Source organism: the organism of the source record quoted next, unplaced genomic scaffold (genome assembly GCF_019419815.1).
Source record: "Pyrus x bretschneideri cultivar Hongxiangsu unplaced genomic scaffold, Pyrus_bretschneideri_v1 Contig8, whole genome shotgun sequence".
Taxonomy (NCBI): Eukaryota; Viridiplantae; Streptophyta; class Magnoliopsida; order Rosales; family Rosaceae; genus Pyrus; species Pyrus x bretschneideri.
The window spans coordinates 1,662,721-1,685,689 of NW_025999820.1; the positions used below are offsets into that span (position 1 = coordinate 1,662,721).

The following is a 22,969-nucleotide window of genomic DNA, read 5'->3' on the forward strand; positions in this document are numbered from 1 at the left end:
ATTTGCTATGGCAAAAAATGATTTGAAATTGTAAAAAGGAAGTTGAAAATCTGCCCTAAACAGTTGGAGAGCTCTACTTTGGCTGGTTTAATATCTAGTTCTCATTTTTCTTTTCTTTTTTATGTTGGTCATTTTCTCCTTTCTTCCTGTTACTTGAGTTGCTTATTGCATTGCAGACACATGTTCTCAAGGTGCTGATAAACCATCTATGCAACAATTATCAAGGGTTTATCCAACAAGGCTTTTAGTATTTGTCTTGTAATAAGTTGTTTAAGCGCAAAATAAGCTTTTGAGTTTGAAATCTGAAGGGTAACCAGCAACTAACGATTGAACAACAGAAAATAGTAACAAAATATGGCACCTTCTCAAGCGTGACAAGCCAATCCGCGATATAGTAAGGAAGAGCAGTGTGCTCATGCCCAAACCAATGAAACTGCCACCGGTTTGGTTCGAGCTCAAACCGAACCAATCGCTTAACAGTGACTGTTCGGCTGCCATTATGAACAATCCTCGAAAACATACAACAGCTATCAAAGATTTCTTAATGTATCAACTTGAGACTCTTCTTATATTTTGGATTATCAGTACTTCAACTGAAGTCATAAATTGTTAAATTACATGAACTGCACATCTCTGGCGGCTTCCCCACATCGCAAACCCAACTACATAATACTATGTACAATCTTGCACCGAAGAATACAAACAATTAGGAACAAGCAGAGTAGAGTTCGCGTCTTTGAGGTGTGGAGCTTTTACGATCAAAATATGATTTTCCATTTTTTTCGTCCTTCGTCCAACTCCACATCCTATGTTTTGGACATCATAGAGTCAATGCTGTAATAGGCATTCAATTAGAGCCGAACTCTTCGTTCCACCTCTCAAGCTCTTCCCACTTGCTTTTGCTTAAGCTTGGCCTGATTACAGTCATCGCCTTCTGAAAATCTTCATATCTTAGCGGTCGTACCTGGTACACAAATAACAAAGTAAACTGAGATCAAAATTGTTTTTCAAAGAAGTTTACAGTCACCGGGAACATCAAATAAATATTATACTGAAAACCAGATGAATGCAACCGCTTAGCTTAAGTTCGGGACCGATGAGAAATATTAGGAGCAGTTAATGGAGTGTCTTTGGCATCCACATCCACATCCTCATCAATAACAAAATAAAAATGTTCCTCAAGGAAACCTTAATTAAAAAAAAAGCATTTTGAATGAATCATGATCTAGAGTGAAAGACTTGCATGAAACGAATCAGATCATCAAAGTAAACATGTGTAAGTGCCTTCAGCAAATATCTACCAAGAACTAACAAGTATTTATACACGGCTCTTAAACCAATTTATTTAGGTATAATACCTGATTTGCCCTGATGGTGAGAATATTTTCACCCAGTTCCCTAATTGGCATCATTGCAGCTTCTTCACACAATGCTTGTAGATCACTTCCCGAATACCCTGTATATAAAAGTAAAAAGTGACATGCTTAACCAGTATGATAACTGTTTTATTCCAAGATGATGAATAAGGTTCCATTCCATAAAAAAGCAGCACAAAGTGAGGCTGATAACCACCAACGAACCACTACGAGTGGAACTAAGATTGGTAGCATCAAGTGTCTCAATGTTGGCCAAATTTCTTTTGCAAATTGAATTGACTTATTAAAGCACTGCCTTCAAAAAGTATAACAGGAAAATTTTCTTACCTTCTGTCTCTCTTGCAAGTCTTTCAACATCTCCACCTAATACAAGCAATAAGAAGTAAAAAAATCACGTGACTAGTCAGAAGACTAACCAAAATGCGCAAAAAGATGCTTGCATGCTTCACTTTCTTTGGTTATTATTTGGTTTGGTGGAATAGAATCATATACAAGGAAAAGTTCCAAAAGTATTTATAGGAGAATCCTTACTTGGTAAGGAAAATGCTTGGCCCTTGAGTTTGTGCCTTAGGAGAACTCTCCTCGCAGTTAAATCTGGTAATGGTATGTACACTCTCTTTACCTGGTTCAGGGTTCCCCATTACAGTGAGTTTAACCAGAAAAGCAACTGGAAGCCAACAGAATGAATACCAAAAATGTATAAAAGTTAAAAGGGAAGAAATCACAATGATACTTCTGAACATTGATCAAGTTGTCCTCCACATCATTTTTGTTTCTTTGCACACAGAGAGAGAGAGAGAGAGAGAGAGAGAGAGAGAGAGAGAGAGAGAGAGAGAGAGAGAGAGAGAGAGAGAGAGAGAGAGAGAGAGAGAGTAACCAGTCTTCTAAGAACTGCGTCATCCAGTTCTTGAGGCTTATTCGTAGCACCTGAAATAACATTAAAAAAATATATATCAAAGTGAGGATCCATATTGAGACAAAAATAGAATAGTTCAGAACTTTGGCAAGTCACTCCCTACTTCCCTTGACCTTTTCTTTTCGTTAAAATTTATTATTAACAGGGGTCAACATCAATTTCCTTGATGAAGGTCTCAACAGGCAGAAGACATAAATGATTACAAATAAGAATGGTAATATACCAATTGGCATGCTTGAAGCAAGCTAGCCAAGATTGTCATAGAAACTAGACATAATGTACTAATAAAAAACACATCCCTTCCAGTTCAGGGGACTTTGACTGCATTTGAGATATAAAGCTTACCGATCACAATTACCAGATCATTAGGATTAGAGGTCACTCCATCAAACTGTATCAGAAACTCTGACTTCAACCTTCTGCTTGCGTCATTTTCGTTTGCCTGCCTTGTCGACATGACACTATCAATCTGTAAACAAACAGACATCAGACACAATTGCATCACTGATTTATGTTGAACAGTAACAGAAAACAAGAGCACCACTGGAGAGAAACGGGGAGAGGGGACAGTGGGGTGGGAAAAAAATATGGTGGAGATGAAAATGGTGGAAATAGTCTATGATCTCAGAGGCATTTGTGACAGCAGGTACAGAGATGCAAGTTGAATGGAAATTCAGAAAAGTGTCATGTTGACTCATTCCACGAAACACTCAACCATGAATATGTAATCTTTACATTAACTATTTACTAACAAACCCAAAAACCTGAAACTTACGGCACTCAACTATAATGGCTATATGCGATCTAGATGACTAAAAACAAATAATAAGTGATACAATTGAGAAAAATCAGCAGTAGGGCTAGCGCTAAAAAAACTGAGAAAACAGTGACATAAAAACAACAAACACAAGTAGAGATAATTATCTCATGCTAACCACTGATCATACATCCAATTTCTCCTAACCAACTATACAGTCCTCGAGTACAAGCAAGAAATAGCTTACTTAATAACAGAATCAATAACAGATACAGGGGAAGCTAGGGCGTGTTCAAAAATTGAATCTAAATTTCAGAGTTCAGAGGAAAAGTAGCATACTTCATCCATGAAAATTACTGATGGCTGTCTGGATATAGCAACCATGAAGAGAGTTCGTACAAGCTTTTCAGCCTCTCCCACCTTTTTCAGTGCAAGTAAAGCTTATTAGAATTCCTATAAGGGCAATAGCGGAAAAGAAAAAAGGGAATGAACTGAAAAAAGAAAGTGCATCCCTCAAGTCAGAGACATACCCATTTTGAAGTCAGTGAAGATGCAGAGACATTAAAAAATGTTGCCTCTGACTCTGAAGCAACTGCCTTTGCAAGCATGGTTTTTCCATTTCCAGGTGGACCAAACAAAAGCAAACCTGAAAACAAGGGCAATGTTATATATGAAACAAATTTTTTGGCTGTTTCACTGTTACAAGTAAAGATGTGAAATCTTACAAAGCATTACCTCTAGCTGGCCTTCGAAGACCAGTGAACAAGTCTCTTCTTTTTGTGGGTAAAATAATCATCTCCATCAAAGTTTGTTTCACCTTCTCAAGACCAGCTGCAGAGAAACTAAAATGAGTAACTTGGTAATCTTAACAAACTTACCAAAAGAATAAATAGAGAGTATGTTATAAACTTCTCACCAACATCTTCCCATTTAACGGAAGGGCTTCTATCCACTATAGCACTATTTATCATTTCAACCAATTTTTCATCATAACCACCACCAGACTGTTGCACAGGTTTTGAGCTTACAATGTTATTGGCCTGATTCCTCATTTCTGGTCTGTTTGTAGTGGCACGTGGAGACTGGGGTAACACATGTTTTCTGGCAGTTGATGTTGTTGATGCAACTGAAGCAGTTTGTGCATGAGCTACGGTGTTCTGCATATATTTTGAAATTTTTTAGCTACACAGAGTATGTAGTAACCTTGAATTTTATCAAATACTCAACTGTTTCCTTGCATTTTTCGAAACAGATTAGATGCTTCAGATCACCATAATGTGCATTTATTAAAAAATAAATTATGGTTCAACTGAAAAGGAACAAAAAAAATGTATAGAACTCTCAAACCAGACCAACCATACTTTGCTTATGGGCGCACCACCTGAAATAAGGAAAAGGAAAAAGAAAAGAAAGAAACAAAGTCACTTTCCAAGTATGGATATCAGTTTGAAAACAATGCTCAGTTAAGTTGAATCAGTATGTGATATGACCTGTTCGTCTGCCTAAAATTTGTAATCTTTCAGAAACTTGACCCTGCCACTTCGATATTTTCTGACGATAAGATTTCACCTTCTCTCTCTCACTGCCACAAAATAACATATTTTTATGATAACTACAATGCACGAGCATCTCAGCATGTCATCATGACCAACTTCATGTTTAGCAGTAAGCACAGTGTGGTTATTCACTCTTTGTGAATGATTTCGGTGACAAATGAATGCAGTTTTAATAATTTCATTGGTTATGGTTGGTTTCTTTGTACACCCCAAGAAATTTTCGTAGTAAGTCCAATAGGTATTCTAACCCCTTTTGAAATTGTTAACCTTGTGGGCAGTTTCCTAACAAACTCATTAAGATGTAATTTTTGAGGTAAAGTTTGAAAGAGGCTTCAAATTATGTCTGTTCTTGTTCCTCACAACTTTGTTGAATAGATTTGGGAAATTAAAGCAAGTGTTCTATTCTGCACTGACGAATTAGAAAATATGTGTAAACAACATTTAATTCATCAGCTATTTATAAAGATCTTCATCTCTTACAATAGGAGGCAAACCATACTTGTGGGCTGATTTGCCCTATTGAAAGATACTTCACAGTTTACGCAAATGAATTCCAAATTAAAGTTCATATTCTACAACATTAATCACTCTGACTGACTTGATACTTAGCAGTATAAACCGTGACTGACTTTTGGGTAACTATCCTTCGAAGGGCAGATTCAGCCAACATACGAAGTCATGGTTTGAAACCTATTTTAAGTGATGAAGCTCTTTATAAATAGATGATGAATTAAATATTGTTTCCACATCTTTTCAAACTCTCCATTGCACATTAGAACACTTGCTTGATTTCCCAAATTATCAACCAACAATATTTTCTACACTGTTTCCAACTTTACCTCAAAAGTTTATCTTGACGAGTTTGCTTAATCACCCTCACTCTCCTACATTTTCAATGAAAGATGTAATTTTGTATATAACACATAAATAATCAAACTTTCATATCCACAAAATCAAGAGTCTCGGCATTTCGATGCATAAACAGAAATTTGAAGACTACCCACCAATTTTTTCAGAATAACAACTTCAGCAACACTTCAACAATAATCAAAGATGAAGAAAAGCACAAGAAGAAGAACACAGAGCTCAGAAAGTTGAAAACCTGAGGGTGATATAGGAAGGCACGGGAGTGGAGGTGGCCTCGACAAGAACCCTCTGGGCGTTGCTGTAGTGAGCAATGGCGTCATCGACTAAGCCCCACTCTTCAGCCCTAACGGCCTTGGCGATCTCATCCTTCGCCAATTCGAAATAGCCCTTGAGCTTGTATGCGACACGCTCGTTGGAGACGGAAGATGGGCCAGCTACGCCGTCCATGGTGGAGGAATCGGGCGGAGGACTGGAGTTTGGGTGAGACTCATCGGAGGAGGCGGCGGAGAAGACGGAGCCGAAAGAATCGATGAGTCCTTTGAGGAAGCTCATGCCTGAAACAAATACATGCCGATTAATTGGGTTGAGGAGGAGAGAGGGAGAGAGAGAGAGAGACAGAGGGTTTTTATTCTTACCGATTCCGCGAGACTGCGGAAAATTCCCTGTAAAGTCATTCTTTAGGGAGTTTTTAGCCATTTCAGACGCCGGCGCAGGCGAGAAATTGAGAAATTATTAATTTTTTTTTTTTTTTTTGGAGTGCGGAAATTAAATTTTAAAGGGACTAAACTTGTTGATAAAACTCTCTTAAATTTGTTGATAAAAAGATTAAATTTGTCGATAAAATTTTATAAACTAAATGACATAAAAATTGATGGTTGACTTATTATTAAGTATTGATTAACATGCGCTTATTTCTTATTGGTAATACATTATTTAGTTTACTAAGCATTAGTCAATTTTAAATGGCCAGAGTATTTATGATCAGACCTTTAAGACAATCTTCAAATGACATGTAAAAAATACCACATAAGCATATAACGGTAACAAATGACATACTATTTACTCCAACTGAGATGTCAAAGATAACATGGAAAAGAAGACTAAGCAGACATAAACAAAGAGATCAAATTTGAAGTTGCATTCAAATTTGGTTTTTGCTATTTCTAAAGGCATTCCACTTGTCTTACTATAAATGTTAGTCAACAACACCCCAACTTTTATTATTTTTGCTTAAAAAAAAAACATAAGTGAAGCAATAAGATTTGGCATACCGATGGAAGGAAAATATTGACAATATGTCAAATTGTCAAGTCAGCCATCAAATTTAAATTTGATGTTTTGAATTTGACGTATGCTTTGGAGATGCTCTAAAAGAAGGGATGGATTAGTTGTGGGAACCACTCTACATTGAATTTCACCGATCCAAACTATCTACTTTGTAAGTCTCGATTCATAGATTGTCCTTACAAAAACCAAATCAATCCGAAATTATTTGCATATTTAATTATCACAATGAAGTTTCATTGTTTCTTAGAGAATAAAATGTTCGTCAATTTCTTTTAACCCAATTAGATGCCTCAAATATTTCTAATTTGGTTAATATTTTGCAAAAATGATTTATGAAGTACAACTTAAAATAGACAATTCGGATAATTAAAATTCGATGTGATGTATGGCCTACAACTAATCCTTATTTTTATACAAAAATAAAAAATAAAAAATAGAGCTTACTTCCCTTAAAAGCTTCCTATTTATAATTATGACAGAGATCACAATTTGCCAACATGTGACATTAAAATTACATAATTTAATTTCTAGCTAGTATTATTGATATCGAATCACAGGACTTGTAACTAAACATGAATTTAAAAGTGATGAATGGTACAAAGATAAGTTACGGATACATTTTTTTTTTTTTTAGCAAACGATATTATCTACACTGAGGGGGTGGGGGTGGGCTTAGTCTCACAATGGGCTAGTAGTAATGTGGATCAAACTTGCCTTTGGTGTGAATCAAACCTAAGACCTCTCACTTACAAGTGAAGAAAAATAATACTAGACTGTAGTACTAAGTGGCTCGGTTAAGGATACAAAATTAATTAATCTTTCTCACTTCTTTTGTGGTTAAACTAAGCCCGCTTCAAATTTTTAGGGTTAACAAGACATGTTGTCCCTTTAACGAATGAGTAAAAAATAACTTGAAAGCTATACCTTTAGGCCTCATTTGACAGCTTGAACTGTACTGACTATTTCAGTCGGATAGGATAATCTATCATCAGATAGTACTGACTATTTAACCGGGGCGTACTTACTATTTAGTTAGGTGTTTGGTACATTATCAGATTAAATACCTATTTTTTTATGAAAAAAAAATAATGCCCATATATTTTTTTAAGAGTATAAACAATTAAAGAGCATTGATTAAATCTGTTCTTAGTTAAAAAAAATAAAAACTTAGTTCATCTTGGACTTGTTTTTCTCTACACTTCTTCCTCCTTCTAGTAATAAAAGTTGCCGCTGCACAAAGAATCAAAGCCTATCATATTCATCTACTTCCTCAAAAGGAGATTGAAGAACATTCAATGGCACTGAGTTTTCAATTTAAAATCATATTTGCTATTAGAGCCCGTCTATTTGATCCAGACATAGAAGTTGTCGCCACGAGTATCTGCAAACGCAGGTCGATGACCTGTTCATTGAGTTTCCCTAATTCCAACTTATTCCACCACCCAATCCCCATCCCCAATAACCATACATAGCCGCACCCTCAACACTCCAATTTCTTCTTCGTCGAGAGAGAAGAAGGAATATTGGTTGAGAAGATGGATCGGATGGCCCTAGGGTAATCTGCGAGAGGGAGATGGAAAAAGAGCCAGCGTGTTTTTGTTTCCAGCGACCCGACTAATAATACTAGGGATTTGGAGTGTATAAGTTGGGGGAGGATTCTATCTCCTCCTATTCTCATCCCTTTCCTTCCCCTCCTCTCACACACTCATTTTTGTCTTATTGTCTCTATATAAAAATCAATATAAGATATTGACATGACTTAATCGTAAATGTTCAAGTAGGAAGGGAGAAAAAGGTGAGAGAGATTAGGAGGGAAGAAAATCCTCCTTCGTATAAGTTATCTGGCGTGCATTAATCTAGTGCTAATTAAATACGGAACGACACCAAACACCGAATAGCTAGTATTAATTAGTACTATCCGGTGTCTAATACTTCATGCCAAACTAGGCCTTAAAGACACTCTCGTGCTCTTTCATTAACCCTAGCCATAAGAGGAAAAATAAAAACCAAAGAGAAACATGTCGCCGCAGACCCCAGCCTTTGGCCTTGGGGTCGGCAACAATCCTTCTTTATCCTTTCGTTCTTTCTTTCTTGTTTTTGGTTGTAACCGCTCTCTCACTTTGTTGAGGAGAGCCTTTGTAGTTGTCATTGTGGTCACTCTCTCTTTATGAGGATGAGAGCTTTTGTAACAGACTTACTGCTCAATCCCGGATCTTAAAACGACAATTGTTGTTTAAATATGAGGTGGTGACTTTGTGGTTTGTGTGCTAGGTAAGGATTATACGGTGGAAGCTCAACGTTAATTGGAGGCGATTCATAGTAGGTTTTTTGCCGATGATTGCAAGATCATCAAAGTGTGGTATGATCAGTTGTTGCAGTGGTTCGAGGACTCAGTCATGTAACCAACCCTTCACAATTGCATCTTCAGTACTCTACCTTGAGAATCTGGGATCGGTTTTATCCGGTTGAGGCAGTTCTTCAATCAAATAGTCAAGCTTTCCCAACCCCGCTGCTTGGATATCCATCATCTGAGACCAAATTGAAAAATTGGTACCATTAATTAAACCCAAACGGCGGGGTATTTACATTGGGTAAATCGCTTGAAGTAGAGACTTGAATCTTAGCCCCGGGTTTGTATTCTTTTCCCATAGTCGCATCTGATTGATATAGTACATTTATGTTTAGGATTTGGGTAATGATTAAGAGCTCGCTTGAATGTGATTTTGAAATGACTGAAAGCGTTTTTGGAGAAAATGTTTTTAGAACCAAACATTAGTAAAGATGCAAGTAAATCCTGGAAAAACACTTAAAAGTGTTTCCTGCACATAAATATTTTCTCTAAAAGCATTTTCTATCATTTTAAAAGCACATCTAAACGAGCCATTAATTATCTAAAATACAAGACAACTAACAAAAAATTGGGGCCGGCAACCGGGATCAAATTGCACATCAAGTAAGGATTAGGGTCGGCTTGCATAGTGTCACAACAAGGGTTTTGGTTTCGTGTCGATCTAAAAAACTTGAAATCGTGCAAGAACTGATGCAAGCAAACTAGCAATTCTTGGCGATAGGGTTTTTGGGGATTGAGACAGGATAAAACCTGCTTTGATGCCAAGATAAAATTGTAGTAGAATACTAGGATTTGAATTGTTGTGTGTATTCTTCTCTCAATGAGGCAATATATATATACACACAAACTACATATTTGACTAGGGTTACAAAGAAATTTCTAACAAGAAGAAAATCCCAACTAATAAGGAAGTTACAATAATAATTAGAAACCCCTTGCTCATGTTGGTATTTGACCCTAATACTAAATCACAACTCTCATTCTAATCAATACCCATGATTATATAATCCTCTTTTGTTCCTCTTTTGGTAAATAGAAATGATAGCTAATCATAAAGAGAACATGCTCTTCTCGAATCATAAACTAAATTGTTTTACATTTATATAACCCAAATTTATGTTGTGTAGCAATTTGTCACCCAAATTCCACGATGTTAAGTCGAGGATAGTAGGCCGCTATGCCGACTCTCCGAGATGTCAATATAGTATTGAAGTGGGTTAAGACTGGCCCTCAATTTTGGGCTTGTGATATTTTTAAGCCTACTCGCATATCGATGAATCCGAACGTGCCCTTGACGTGAAGTGGAATGTATGGGACTAGAAGAAAGGGTCCAATTCTTAACAAGACTGACTCTACTATTATTTGGGGAAATTAGAAGAAAGAGTCCAATTCTTAGCTGGAAAGTAGTGAATCACCAATCTTCATCAGCAAGAAAGCCTTGGAGCTGGTTAGCTACACTGTCCTAGTTCTCCAAGGAATCACCTGCTATAGCTAAAAGATCAAAACCTTTGATTCAATCCGATCTTCTTACAATCAAGATCCAGATGACCGCTCGCTAGCAGATCGACGGCCATGATCAGCCATAGGGAACTCAGGACTGCTATTTCAACTCTCATGGGTAGTTATCCTTTTCTTATTGTCTTATTTTGACAATAAGACCATTGAATAAGATAATAAACCAACGTTGATGTTCTGCTTGCATTTTTTTTCTCTTGATTTCACTTTCATAGATGTAACATAAGATAGCAACGTTTCCTCCCGTTACACATATAGATAATGTTTCTCCTTTGTCGAACAACTCAATATGTCATGTTGTCAGACTGTTAAGTTTAGGTGAAATTTAAACAATAATCCACTTGATAGACATCTTATACGGTTAACACTTTTGGATTTTCCTATATATAGACGGTCTTTGCCTCCTTAACTAGCCAGGAAAGATGAGTATTCTCTACTTCATATTCACCTTCATGTCATTTTCAGTACTATTTGTCATCCTCACCTTCTGTTTTCTGCTACTTAAAATCTTCACAGGAAAATCCATTAGAAACCAAATTTACCCGCCAGTAAAAGGCACCGTCTTCAACCAGCTCTTCTACTTCAACAGGCTCTATGACTACCAGACCGAAGTTGCCAAAGAGCAGCCAACTTTTCGGCTGCTTGCCCCAGACCAAAGTGAAGTATACACCACTGACATGCGAAACATCGAGCATGTTTTGAAAACCAACTTCGCCAAGTATTCCAAAGGGAAATACAACCAAGATATTGTGTCTGATGTTTTTGGCCAAGGGATATTTGTTGTTGATGGAGAAAAGTGGAAGCAGCAGAGGAAGCTTGCAAGCTTTGAGTTTTCGACCAGAGTTCTTAGAGATTTTAGCTGTTCTGTGTTTAGAAGAAATTCTGCCAAACTGGTTAGAGTTGTTTCTGAGATTTTGGGTTCCAATCAAAGTTTTGATATGCAAGTGAGTAATCTGAAACCAATAAATCATTTTAGTAGCGACTTAATGATAGGGTGGACCAAGTTCCAATCCTTCTCCCTATGGTTTAGATTACATTAGAATATCGCTTAAATAATCAGTCTGGTCAGAATTAAGCTTAATATGATTTTGTTTTCTTGTATATGATTCATTTTGCAGGATATTCTTATGAGATGCACTTTAGACTCCATAATCAAAGTAGGGTTTGGAATAGACCTGAATTGCTTGGAGGGTTCAAGCAAGGAAGGGACTGCATTTATGAAGGCCTTTGATGATTCGACCGCCCTGTCGTATTGGCGCTATGTCGATCCATTCTGGAAATTGAAGCGTGTTCTAAACATTGGTTCTGAAGCAGCTCTTAAAAAGAATGTCCGAATCATGGATGATTTTGTACACCAACTTATCAAGAGTAAGAGGACGTTGGTTACAGGGAAAACTGATGCTGTAAGTAACTCGACATTTTTCGTTTTCTTTGCACTGCAATCTTTCTTATTAAAGATTCAAATTTGTTAATGGAAATCTTGAATTATATTTATTTATGAAGAATGACAGGGAGGACATACTATCGAGGTTTCTGTTGGAGAGCGAGAAGGATCCCGAGAAAATGAATGACACATATCTGAGGGATATAATTCTGAACTTTATGATTGCTGGCAAAGATACAAGTGCAAATACACTCTCATGGTTCTTGTACATGCTTACGAAGAACCCTCTAATACAAGAAAAAGTTGCACAAGAAGTGAGGGATGTTGTCGGTTTTACTATTCAGGTCGACGAAGCTAACATTGATGAACTTGTAGAAAACATAACTGATGCAAATCTTGATAAAATGCATTATCTTCATGCGACGATAACAGAGACCTTGAGGCTATACCCTGCAGTTCCTGTGGTATGTATTTTCAAATAACTTGGTATTAATCATTTTCCAATGAGTTAGTGAAGTTTAAGCATTTTTTCTGGGATGGAAGTTTGATATGTAGTTTGATGTCTTTGTGTTTGGCTTCCTCGAAGGACGGGAGATGTGCAGAGGTAGATGACATTCTTCCTGATGGCTTTAGATTGAGAAAAGGAGATGGAGTATACTACATGGCCTATGCCATGGGAAGAATGCCTTATATTTGGGGAGAAGATGCTGAGGATTTCCGACCTGAAAGATGGCTCAAAAATGGAATTTTCCAGCCTGAATCACCATTCAAATTTGTCGCATTTCATGTTAGTATCATGTGAAAGAAAAAAATGCTAATTGCTTAGTCTATCTAAACTCTCAGCAATGATTTCAATTAACCATGCTAATTGCAGGCAGGACCTCGAATCTGTCTAGGGAAAGACTTTGCATACCGGCAGATGAAGATAGTATCGACCGCTCTTCTTTTCTTCTTCCGCTTCAAATTGGCTGACCAAACAAAAAATGTAACCTATAGGACCATGTTCACCCTACACATGGATGGAGGTCTCTCTCTTCGCGCAACTCCGAGGACAGCCTGATATCTTTCTTGCATATCAAATAGAATAATGTTCAGTACTTTGCTAAACTATGTATCTGTAAAATTCTGCATGACTACTGAAATGCGCTTTAGATTTATATATGTAGTGTGGTTCTACTTGTATTGGTAAGTTTTTACAGTAATATTGTAACCTGCAGTATAATATACGCACCGTATTGCGAAGATCTACTTTTTTCAATTTTTTTTGTCAAAACTCTCTCAATTCAACATGTAATTTTGTATAACTAAGATATAAATAATTAATTTTTATATTTATATAGAAAACTTATAGTCATAATATTTTTACACATACACAGGAATTTAGAGACTACCTACCATTTCTTGCAGGCTAAGAACTTAAAGAAATGCTTCAACACTTAACAAAAATCAGAAAGTGAGCTTAAAATAAAAATTGACAACCTGATGCAGATATATAATTAATAGTGTTTGATTACTCAAATGATATATAAAGTATGTACACTTTGATCTAAACTTGGCAAAACTTTGATTCTTGTAATTGTTGGTTCCTTGCACGTAAAATACGATTTCTACTTTCAATCAAATACAAATTTGACGGGGGTTTACTTGTGAGAAGGAACTTGCCCATTTGAGAAAAAGGTAAGGACATTTCGATTGCGATCAATGTTAGAGTTGTGTTGCTTGATACAAGTTAAAAGTATGAGTCTATGACTACATGAACTTTCAATTTTTATATCTCACATCTATAATGGAGATACGTTAATATTGCCTTCAATTTAGTCACGTTGCCTGTAAAAGCCCTTATAGTTTTTACACATAAGGACTCGAAGCAATTAAAATGCCACTTAAGCTAAGTTGTAATTATTCTGTAAGATGTTAGACTTTTCACATTTCAACAAAGATGTAGATTTTTCGATTCTAAATATAATATATATATATATATATATATATATATATATAAGTAATGATAAGAATACCAACTTCTTAGACCAAATTTGAGAATTATGTGATGTGTCTCATTAATATAAAAAAGTACGTTAATGAACACTTCAGTAATAATCGGATTATAAACAATCACGCCATATAAGTTATAAAAAAAAATTGAGCGGTATGAACTGAGAAAGCGAAAGAATGATGGAATCTTTTGTTTTTTTTTTCTCCGTCAAGTGCAGGAGGCCTGCAACTAGTTCATACACTCAATTTTTGTTCCTTTTGGTAAAACAATACAAAACCAAGAAAGATAAAAAAAAAAAAAAAATTTATACTGCGTTAACGTGCATACTTTCTCTTCTCTTCATTTCGCTTTCATGCTTCCAACCTTATCTAAGAAAGCAAAAGTCTCTCTCTCTCTCTCTCTCTCTCCATATAAACTTTCTTTGCCTCTTTGTTATCACAAACAAATTTGAGATGGGGTTTTTCCTTATCATCTTCACCTCCATACTTATGTTTCTCTTCCTAACTCTGTCTTTGTTCATACTGAAAATCTTCACCGGAAAGTCTATCCGAGACCCGAACTACCCTCCCGTGAAAGGCACTGTCTTCCACATGTTCTTATACTTCAACAGACTCTACGACTACCAAACCGAAGTAGCCAAAACACACTCAACTTTCCGGGTTCTAGTCCCGGACCACAGCGAAGTGTACACGGCTGACACGCGCAACATTGAGCATGTTCTGAAAACCAACTTTGCCAGCTACTCGAAAGGCGCCTTCACTCAAAGTATTCTGTCGGATATTTTTGGCCAAGGGATATTTCTTGTTGATGGAGAAAAGTGGAAGCAGCAGAGGAAGCTTGCGAGCTTTGAGTTCTCAACAAGGGTGCTTAGAGATGTTAGCTGCTCTGTGTTTAGAAGAAATGCTGCCAAACTGGTTAGAGTTGTTTTTGGAATTTCGAGTACCGGAGGGGTTTTTGATATGCAGGTGAGTAATCAGAGAACTAAAAGATTTTTTTAACTTTTCTTTTCTTGTTTGGTATTTCTTAATCCAACTGGATTTATGAAAATTTATTTAGAGGGCTTAGCTAATTAAGCTTGGAAAGTTGGGGGAGTCCTAATTAAAGTCAATTTGATCTGACTGATTTTTGGTACCAATATATATATATATATATATATATAAAGTGAGTACCCTCAAATGGTGAAACATTCAAAATATCATATATTACTCTTTAAGAATTTCATAAATTACAATTGAACCAAAAGAAGCTAAAGTATTTAACCATATTTTTATTTCTATATATATAAAGTGAGCACCCTAAAATGGTGAAACATTAAAAATACCATAAATTACCCTTTAAGAATTTCATAAATTACAATTGAACCAAAAAAGCTAAATTATTTAACCATATTTTTATTTTGAAAGAATTTAATATTTAAAATTATAGAAAAAAAAAACAAAAACAAAAACAAAACCTCCCACGTTAGTGGGTGGTTTCACATTTTTAATTCATTTCTTTTTTTTAAATAATTTTTTAAAAATACGTAAATTAATTATTTAAATAAAAAAAATATAAAAAGGTCAATTGGCACATGCATATACGTGTGGCAAGAGGCTTGTATATATATAAAGGGAGACGACAAAAATGGTGAAACATTCATAATCCCAAAATTGCCCTCTTCCATTAAATTTTCAAATAAAATAAGAAATTCACAAAAAAAAAATAAAAGGTGAAACATTCATATTATTATTTGTTTTTCTATTTTTTGTTTTTTTAAATAAAAAATCATAAGTGCCAATTGTCACACACATACGCGTGTGGCAAGAGGCTAATATGAGAAAATAAAACATGTTGGGAGGAAAAATATGATTTGTAAAATTATAGCTCGTTTGGTGTCCAAGATTGTATTGGATTGTATACTTATAAGATTGATATATTGTAGTAAGAAATGATGAGATAGAGGTGAAAGAGTTTCCATGTTGTGGGGATGGAACGTATAAGTTATACGATGTTGATATCGTACCATTTTGTGGATGGGGATTGAAAGGTTAGTTTCTTCATGAGTAATCTATTTTCTACCTTCAACATACCTCAAACCTATTGAGTTATCCAATCCAATACGTATAAGCACATGCTAAGGTCTCTTAATTCTCAAAAGCGGGATTCACACTCAACAAACTCTTCGGATCAAACGTAATATTTTGCATTTGATTCTATTTTTAGGATTTGCTTATGAGATGTACCTTGGATTCCATATTCAAAGTTGGGTTTGGAATAGAACTGCATTGCTTGGAGCGGTCAAGCCAAGAAGGGACTGCATTCATGAAGGCCTTTGATGAATCTACTGCGCTGACTTATTTTCGCTACATTGATCCGTTCTGGAAACTGAAGAGAATCTTTAACCTTGGTCACGAGGCCTCCCTTAAAAAGTATGTCAAAGTTATGGATGATTTCGTGAACCAAGTTATCAGCAGCAAGAGGAGATTGCAAGAGGAGCAGAAAGATGTTGTAAGTATATTTAACATTACCACATTGGCTTTACAGAATGTGTCTCTACCATGTAATTCTATGTGTTCTTTACACGATTTCAGTTTGCCGGGTGAGGGAAACATACAGTAAGGGAGGTGTTTTGCGCACATCCTTTTTCTTCTCCCATACGTACCCTTGGTTATTTTGGATTGTAGGAATCAAAAGAGAATTAAGGGGAAAAAATAAACAAGGGTGTGCAGAAGGAGAAACAGGGTGTGCAGACATCATTTCCCTGCATTAATGGTAAATTTAAGATTTTAGTTTCCTATGAAGTTCTGAATTTTTTTTTATTTTTTTATTTTTTATTTTTTATGTTTCAAAGATTGACAAGGAGGACATACTGTCAAGGTTTCTACTGGAGAGTGCGAAGAATCCAGAGGAAATGAATGACAAATATCTGAGGGATATAATACTGAATTTTATGTTTGCTGGCAAAGACACCAGCGCAAATACACTGTCATGGTTCTTCTACATGCTCAGCAAGAACCCTCTAATACAAGAAAAAGTTGTACAAGAAGTGAGGGATGTCGCTGGTAATCAGGTAGGCGAAGCGAAAGTTGATGAATTCGTGGAAAACATTACTGAAGAAACTCTAGAACGAATGCATTATCTTCACGCCGCGCTGACAGAGACCTTAAGGCTATACCCTGCGGTTCCAATCGTAAGTATACTCGAATAACCCGGTTTTAATTTTCGTCATAATATTTTTTGAATAAGATACTTGTTATTTTCTTTACTTTCTATAGTAGTTTGTAAGAATTTAACCAGGACAGTGCCAGAACCTTGATTAAAATTGTTAAAACATATCGAAATCAATACAAGGAAGCCACTGCTCCACAAGGAAACTTAGAACACTGTTTGTCGCCTAATGACTAAGGAGTTATTCCTGCTTACTCTTGCAAATTACAGTCCAGACTGGCAAATGTGCATAAATAAATTTTAAAAATGCAACAAGAAAAGGTTATGGCACGTGTCTAACTATAATTGATCTGCATGGATGAACGAGTCCTTACACATAGGGAGCCAAGTATCTTTAGGAAATTTATAACCATTTTTCTATTACTAAGGGAAAAATAGGCAGTGGACTTCCAACTTTTAAGTCCGAAGAACTCTTCATATTACTGTAAATATTGACATCCTTATGTCTTGGTTTTCTCCAAGGATGGGAGATGTGCAGATGTAGATGACATTCTTCCAGATGGCTTTAGAGTGAGAAAAGGAGACAACGTAAACTACATCACCTATGCCATGGGAAGAATGCCTTATATCTGGGGAAAAGATGCCGATGATTTTCGACCCGAAAGATGGCTTAAAAATGGAATTTTCCAGCCCGAATCACCCTTCAAATTCGTCGCATTTCACGTTAGTAAAAATATTTTCTTTTTCCTTTATCACAAATATATATTTTCTAATTATCCAAATATTCACTAATAATAGTATCACTTTCACTTGTGCTATTGCAGGCAGGTCCGCGGATATGTCTAGGGAAGGACTTTGCTTACCGGCAGATGAAGATAGTAGCGATGGCTCTCCTTAGCTTCTTTCGCTTCAAATTGGCCGATGAAACAAAGCCGGTAACATATAGGACCATGTTCACCCTTCATATAGATGGCAGTCTCCCTATGATTGCAGTTCCCAGAACAACCTGAGTAAATTCTTCTATGCATTGAAAAATAATGTTCAAGGTTCATCAACCAAGTGTGAACTTTATATAATATATATATGCATGTATGTATACCAATGTATACAGATGTATATGATAATGACTTTCAGGTTTTTCATGTTTACTATGATCAAAATAATAGTTCAGGGTCCCTATTTTATCGCAAGGTATATACATAATGTTGAGACAGCTACACGCATAAGACCATCTCCAAATAAGATGTTAAAATCTTAGGTGGAATGCCACTTTGCAATTTTAATTTTTTTCGTCAATACTCTCTTAATTCATCATGTAATTTTGTATACCTAAGATATAAATAATTAAATTTTATGTTTATATAGAAAACTTAAAGTCATAATATTTTACTAATACATAGGAATTTAGATGCAACCTACCAATTCTTCCAGGCTAAGAAACTTACAGAGATACTTCAACATTGATAACAAAAAGAGGAAATAACAAAAATCAGAAACTAAGCTTAAAAGAAAAACTGATAACCTGATGCTGACATAATTAATAATGTTTGATTACTCAACTGATATATAAAGTATGTACACTTTGATCTAAACTTGGCAAAACCTTGATTCTTGTAATTGTTTGGTTCCTTGCACGTAAATACGATTTCTACTTTCAATCAAATACAGATTTGACATTGATTCATTTGTGAGAAGGAACTTGCTCATTTGAGAAATAGGTACGTGGGGGACCATGATTTTTTAGGGTTGGAGTAAATATGATCGGAATGTTGTTACTTTAGAAGTTTGGTCATAAACTTACTAGCTCCGGGCAGAGTTGTTTCAAATGGGGGGTAGGGTGTCACCATCACTCTACTTTGGAGCACTAGGTGGAGTCCTAGCGACTCCACTGGATGACCATGATTGTTCCATAAGACACGCAATCTAATCCGGATGTGGACACAATCAAATCCTATAAGTCTTGGAGTCCCTACAATCTAGGGATAGGTGTTCGCCGCAAGTAATCACAACTTCTAAGATGATGCAATATCTACTTAATTACTAGATATCCTTTAAGATTCTTCCGGCATAGAACGAGATTCTATCCTAAAAAAGTCTTTCTCCCCACGATGTAAACACACCTACCTAGGTTTCATCTACTATAACGCAATCTATAAACTTCAATTCTTTTGCCAACTGCTTAAGTCTAAAATCATTTGCTAACCTGATTGTTGGAGAACTTTTGGCCGGCACACCCCTCCCCTGATCCTAGGCTTGCTCATGGTTGTTTACTGTTTTGCAGGTTGCTCAAGTTTGTGCTTAACCACCGCTCACATAGGTGCGCAAATTTGGTTCCAACAATTGGTGCTTTCATTGAGAGAGAACCCGTATTCCTCTTAACCATATCACTCTAACCTATGGAAGCAATGCTTAGAAGATCGCTGTGTGGTCAAGCCATGAACCCAAATGGAGAAGAAGCCTCTTTCACCAATCAGGTGTGGGACAACATACTTAAGATACGCACGTCAGTAAAAGACCTCAAGAAGAACTTACATATCAAAGAAAGGGCAAGGCTCGCCAGGCTAACTGAAAGAATGAAAACTGTAGAAGACACCCTTGCCCAATGTGCAAGTTTTGCATCTCGTGTTTCCCTAAGAACGACAAATCCACGCTCGGAACAATTGATCTAAGAACTCTTCCCAGCAACGTATCTGGCATAACTACAAGAAATTTCGAGACCGCCACCTCCCCGACACAGACAAAAAGTTTTTTCTGAGCATTATTCGCATAATAAGAAGACATGATTACTTCAACAAAGCACAGAAGGGGAGAAAGATGATCCCGGGAAAACCTCAGCTAAAAAATCCCTCAATCAGGCCAAAAACTGTTTATCCACCCTCTAATGTCACCCTCATCGTAAGACTGTAAATCTCAGACACCATGGTCGACAGAGTCCTGATTGGTAATGGGTCGGAAGTCAATATCCTCTTTAGGGGAGCAGCCACAAGGATGGATATCCTAGATAGAGTTTATTCAATGAGCTTTATTATCCAAACTCTTGATGGAACCTCACTCAGCACCATGCAAACGATCCGTCTCATGGTTTGAAGAAAACCATCTGAACATTTGATGACTTTCCATATGATGCATAGCCCATCTTCTTATAACATTATCCTCAGTTGGGAATGGTTGCATGCCATAGGAAATGTTCCATTTAAAGACAGAATTCCACCTCATTACTCGAGAGTAGCGCCAAGCAGTGAAAAAACCAACAGCAGAGAAATTGAATAGCCTATGTTGAGAGAAAGACCTCTTGCTGGAAAAACTAAAACCTTGTAGGCCTTTACTAGTGGCTTAAAACGAAGCAAAGCACAACATAAACTACACGCAGTTTAATTCCCTTCCTGGGATATGTAAGCAGTTCTCTCCAGACCCAATCACTACGCTGCAGTCTGCACGAAGATGAGTTCAAGGAGAACACACCTCTTAATGCCCCACCATATGCTTATCGTCAAAAGTGTTCCTTGATGTAATTTTTTGCATCATATCATCTTTTCCTTAGAACTACACCAGCGATTTAATTCTCCATCCCAGAGATATGTAGGCAATCTTTTTCGAATTTAGTCTTAACCCCTTGTCAACTAATTTTACTTTGATCATGGATAAAGATCATCTATTTGTCTTAAATACGTATTCTTTCTTTATTTTTTTTTTCCGATAAAGCAGGGAATACCCTACTCATTCAAAAACAAGGTCCAAACTTTGAAAACTTCACATGAATACAAGTCTAAAAAAGTTCAAAGTTACACTGTCATATGGGCCTCTTTAGCCCAATCTGTCTGGGCGGTTAATAGCTTAGGAGACTTGAATCGTAACAAGCACAATAACGATTGGCAGACACGGGCCGAGCACATGGCGCCTTGACCTGGAAATCCACTGCACCATCCAGCCTCCGGAAAGTTTACACAACCAACAAGGTTGAGGTTATGACATTCAAACCAGGGCTCTACGCCATTTAAGGGAATAGTCAAAAGGGCAATCCAGAACTCATCTTAGGGTGGCTCTGAACTTCGACCCTGAGTACGACTACTTCTATCTGATATGATTCAAATGTGGACACAATCATGTCCTATAAGTCTTGGAGTCCCCACAATCTAGGGATAGGCATGTGCTGCAAGTAATCATAACTCTTAAGAGGATACAATATCTACTTACTAGATATCCTTTAGGATTCTCCCAACTTAGAACAAGGATTCTATCCTAAAAAAGTCTCTTTCCCCACGGTATAAACACACCCACTTAAGCTAAGTTGTAGTTTTACACATGAGGACTCGATGAAATTAAATGCCACTTAAGTTAAGTTGTAATTATTCCGTAATATGGTTGATGTTGGTCTTTTTCACATTATTCAATAGAATGGAGACATAGATTGGTCGATTATAATATAATGATAGGTAGACCAACTTCTTAGACCAAATTTGTAAATCATGTGATGAGTCTCACTAATAAAAAAAAAAACATGTTAATCAACACTTAAATAATAATCGAAGCCTCCCTAGTGTGATTGCTTATCTAACACTAAACCATAATCATTCAGTATTACGGTCTGATGGTATTCCTCTTTACTTGGAAGTGAGAGGTCTTAAGTTCGAATCTCGTGAATGGGGAATTTGATACCAAATTAAGCTGCCCATTGTGTGACTTAGCCAAACTCTCTCTCCCTTTAGTGTAAAACTATCGATGTACTCAGGAAAAAAAAAAAACTATTAAACCATGTGTCCAAGGGAAAGCCGCAAAGGTAAGGTTCATAAACAAGAAACATTTGAGCTAATTGGATACACTCCTCCTCTTAATGGATTCCATTAATCAGAAGATCATGGCCGTTTAAATCCGATTGATAAATTGATAAAGATGTACCTCAACCCCAACTCGGTGAGGCGAATAAACACAGGAACAAAATATATTATGTGACTTGGACTCGAGAATTTACATGATCTAATACCATGAAGAATAAAGTAAGATTTCACCGTGAATCCAATTGACACTAATTTTTATATGCTTATGCAAAATGTCTTAACTTTTTTACCGTAAATGCATGATGGTCTTAACACTCGGTTGGAACAGAGAAGTAGCAAATCAACACTCATTGAAGACTTTTAACTGAAAGTGGCACCAACAAAACAAAAGCACAAACATTTACCAAAGATTCTAGGGGTAAAAATTCCCGAAAATGCTGAATCGGACCGAAAAATTTTTGATCCTAAACCAAAGTGTCCTAAACCAAAATTCCTAAAATTTTCAGGATGCTATTCCAAATCGATCTGAAATTTTGGTACAGGATTCGGGATTATCTTCTCAATATTTCGAGAATCCCATACCGAACTGAAAATATATATTATTAATTATTATATATATTATTATTTTTTAATTATAGTTAGAGTTAATTTCAACCATTGGATTGTTTCAAATTGATTTGTGTTGTCCATTCATTGTTAAGGTTCTTCAACATTCTCTCTCCATTGTTTGTTCATAACTTTCATTTCAATTGAAGCTAACCTCCCTCCTTCAGCCATCGAGCCCCCTCCTTTTTGTCTCAAATTTGAAGCTCAACTCCAGCCAGTCATTGGCCCACCACCACACCATAGTATTATTACCGCCTTCGACCGTGGAGCATTCCTTCACCACACAGAGCCATCACTCTCTCTTTCTCTCTTTCTCTCGCGATTCTCTCTATCAGACACTCAAAGTCTGAAAGTCTTCTTCATCCAGTGCATTGTGAACCGATTTTCCCCCAAATTAGGTAAAATTTGAAATTAATTTAGGGTTTGAAATTTAATTTAGG

The 22,969-nt window shown here is 36.4% G+C and overlaps 3 protein-coding genes across 6 annotated transcripts; 2 read left to right on the top strand and 1 right to left on the bottom strand.

Annotated features, from left to right (window-relative positions):
* Positions 1 to 545: 545 nt before the first annotated feature.
* On the bottom strand, positions 546 to 6,255 carry LOC103967714 (spastin). The gene is made up of 14 exons (XM_009381008.3): positions 6,108 to 6,255; positions 5,708 to 6,026; positions 4,540 to 4,631; positions 4,411 to 4,430; positions 3,966 to 4,206; positions 3,785 to 3,880; positions 3,580 to 3,695; positions 3,389 to 3,469; positions 2,638 to 2,761; positions 2,254 to 2,303; positions 1,908 to 1,998; positions 1,704 to 1,739; positions 1,359 to 1,456; positions 546 to 964 (listed from the first exon to the last, which is right to left on the bottom strand). The coding sequence occupies exons 1-14, from the start codon at positions 6,166 to 6,168 to the stop codon at positions 848 to 850; spliced, it is 1,542 nt and encodes a 513-aa protein (XP_009379283.2). The 5' UTR covers positions 6,169 to 6,255; the 3' UTR covers positions 546 to 847.
* A 4,344-nt stretch (positions 6,256 to 10,599) lies between these two features.
* LOC103967717 (cytochrome P450 704C1) lies at positions 10,600 to 13,343 on the top strand. Of its 3 annotated transcripts, XM_048575289.1 has the most exons (6): positions 10,600 to 10,727; positions 11,141 to 11,568; positions 11,743 to 12,027; positions 12,128 to 12,472; positions 12,595 to 12,795; positions 12,883 to 13,343. In XM_048575289.1, the coding sequence occupies exons 1-6, from the start codon at positions 10,682 to 10,684 to the stop codon at positions 13,066 to 13,068; spliced, it is 1,491 nt and encodes a 496-aa protein (XP_048431246.1). In that variant the 5' UTR covers positions 10,600 to 10,681; the 3' UTR covers positions 13,069 to 13,343. The 3 variants fall into 3 exon arrangements, with proteins under 3 accessions (XP_048431246.1, XP_048431245.1, XP_048431247.1); XM_048575288.1 differs by having other exon boundaries at positions 10,606 to 11,568; XM_048575290.1 differs by having other exon boundaries at positions 10,606 to 11,517.
* A 1,070-nt stretch (positions 13,344 to 14,413) lies between these two features.
* On the top strand, positions 14,414 to 18,290 carry LOC103967716 (cytochrome P450 704C1). Of its 2 annotated transcripts, XM_009381009.3 has the most exons (5): positions 14,419 to 14,966; positions 16,204 to 16,488; positions 16,832 to 17,170; positions 17,671 to 17,871; positions 17,973 to 18,290. In XM_009381009.3, the coding sequence occupies exons 1-5, from the start codon at positions 14,454 to 14,456 to the stop codon at positions 18,156 to 18,158; spliced, it is 1,524 nt and encodes a 507-aa protein (XP_009379284.2). In that variant the 5' UTR covers positions 14,419 to 14,453; the 3' UTR covers positions 18,159 to 18,290. The 2 variants fall into 2 exon arrangements, with proteins under 2 accessions (XP_048431561.1, XP_009379284.2); XM_048575604.1 differs by lacking the exon at positions 17,671 to 17,871 and having other exon boundaries at positions 14,414 to 14,966.
* The last annotated feature ends 4,679 nt before the right edge of the window (positions 18,291 to 22,969 follow it).

Coding starts and splice junctions, on each gene's coding strand:
- LOC103967714 (XM_009381008.3), bottom strand. CDS start 6,168: ATGGCTAAAAACTCCCTAAAGAATGACTTTACAGGGAATTTTCCGCAG. Junction 2,304..2,637: donor TGATCTGGTAATTGTGATCG/GTAAGCTTTATA, acceptor ATGTTATTTCAG/GTGCTACGAATAAGCCTCAA. Junction 965..1,358: donor TCACCATCAGGGCAAATCAG/GTATTATACCTA, acceptor TTTGTGTACCAG/GTACGACCGCTAAGATATGA.
- LOC103967717 (XM_048575288.1), top strand. CDS start 11,047: ATGAGTATTCTCTACTTCATATTCACCTTCATGTCATTTTCAGTACTA. Junction 12,473..12,594: donor TATACCCTGCAGTTCCTGTG/GTATGTATTTTC, acceptor GCTTCCTCGAAG/GACGGGAGATGTGCAGAGGT. Junction 12,796..12,882: donor TCAAATTTGTCGCATTTCAT/GTTAGTATCATG, acceptor TGCTAATTGCAG/GCAGGACCTCGAATCTGTCT.
- LOC103967716 (XM_009381009.3), top strand. CDS start 14,454: ATGGGGTTTTTCCTTATCATCTTCACCTCCATACTTATGTTTCTCTTC. Junction 16,489..16,831: donor AAGAGGAGCAGAAAGATGTT/GTAAGTATATTT, acceptor TATGTTTCAAAG/ATTGACAAGGAGGACATACT. Junction 17,171..17,670: donor TATACCCTGCGGTTCCAATC/GTAAGTATACTC, acceptor GTTTTCTCCAAG/GATGGGAGATGTGCAGATGT.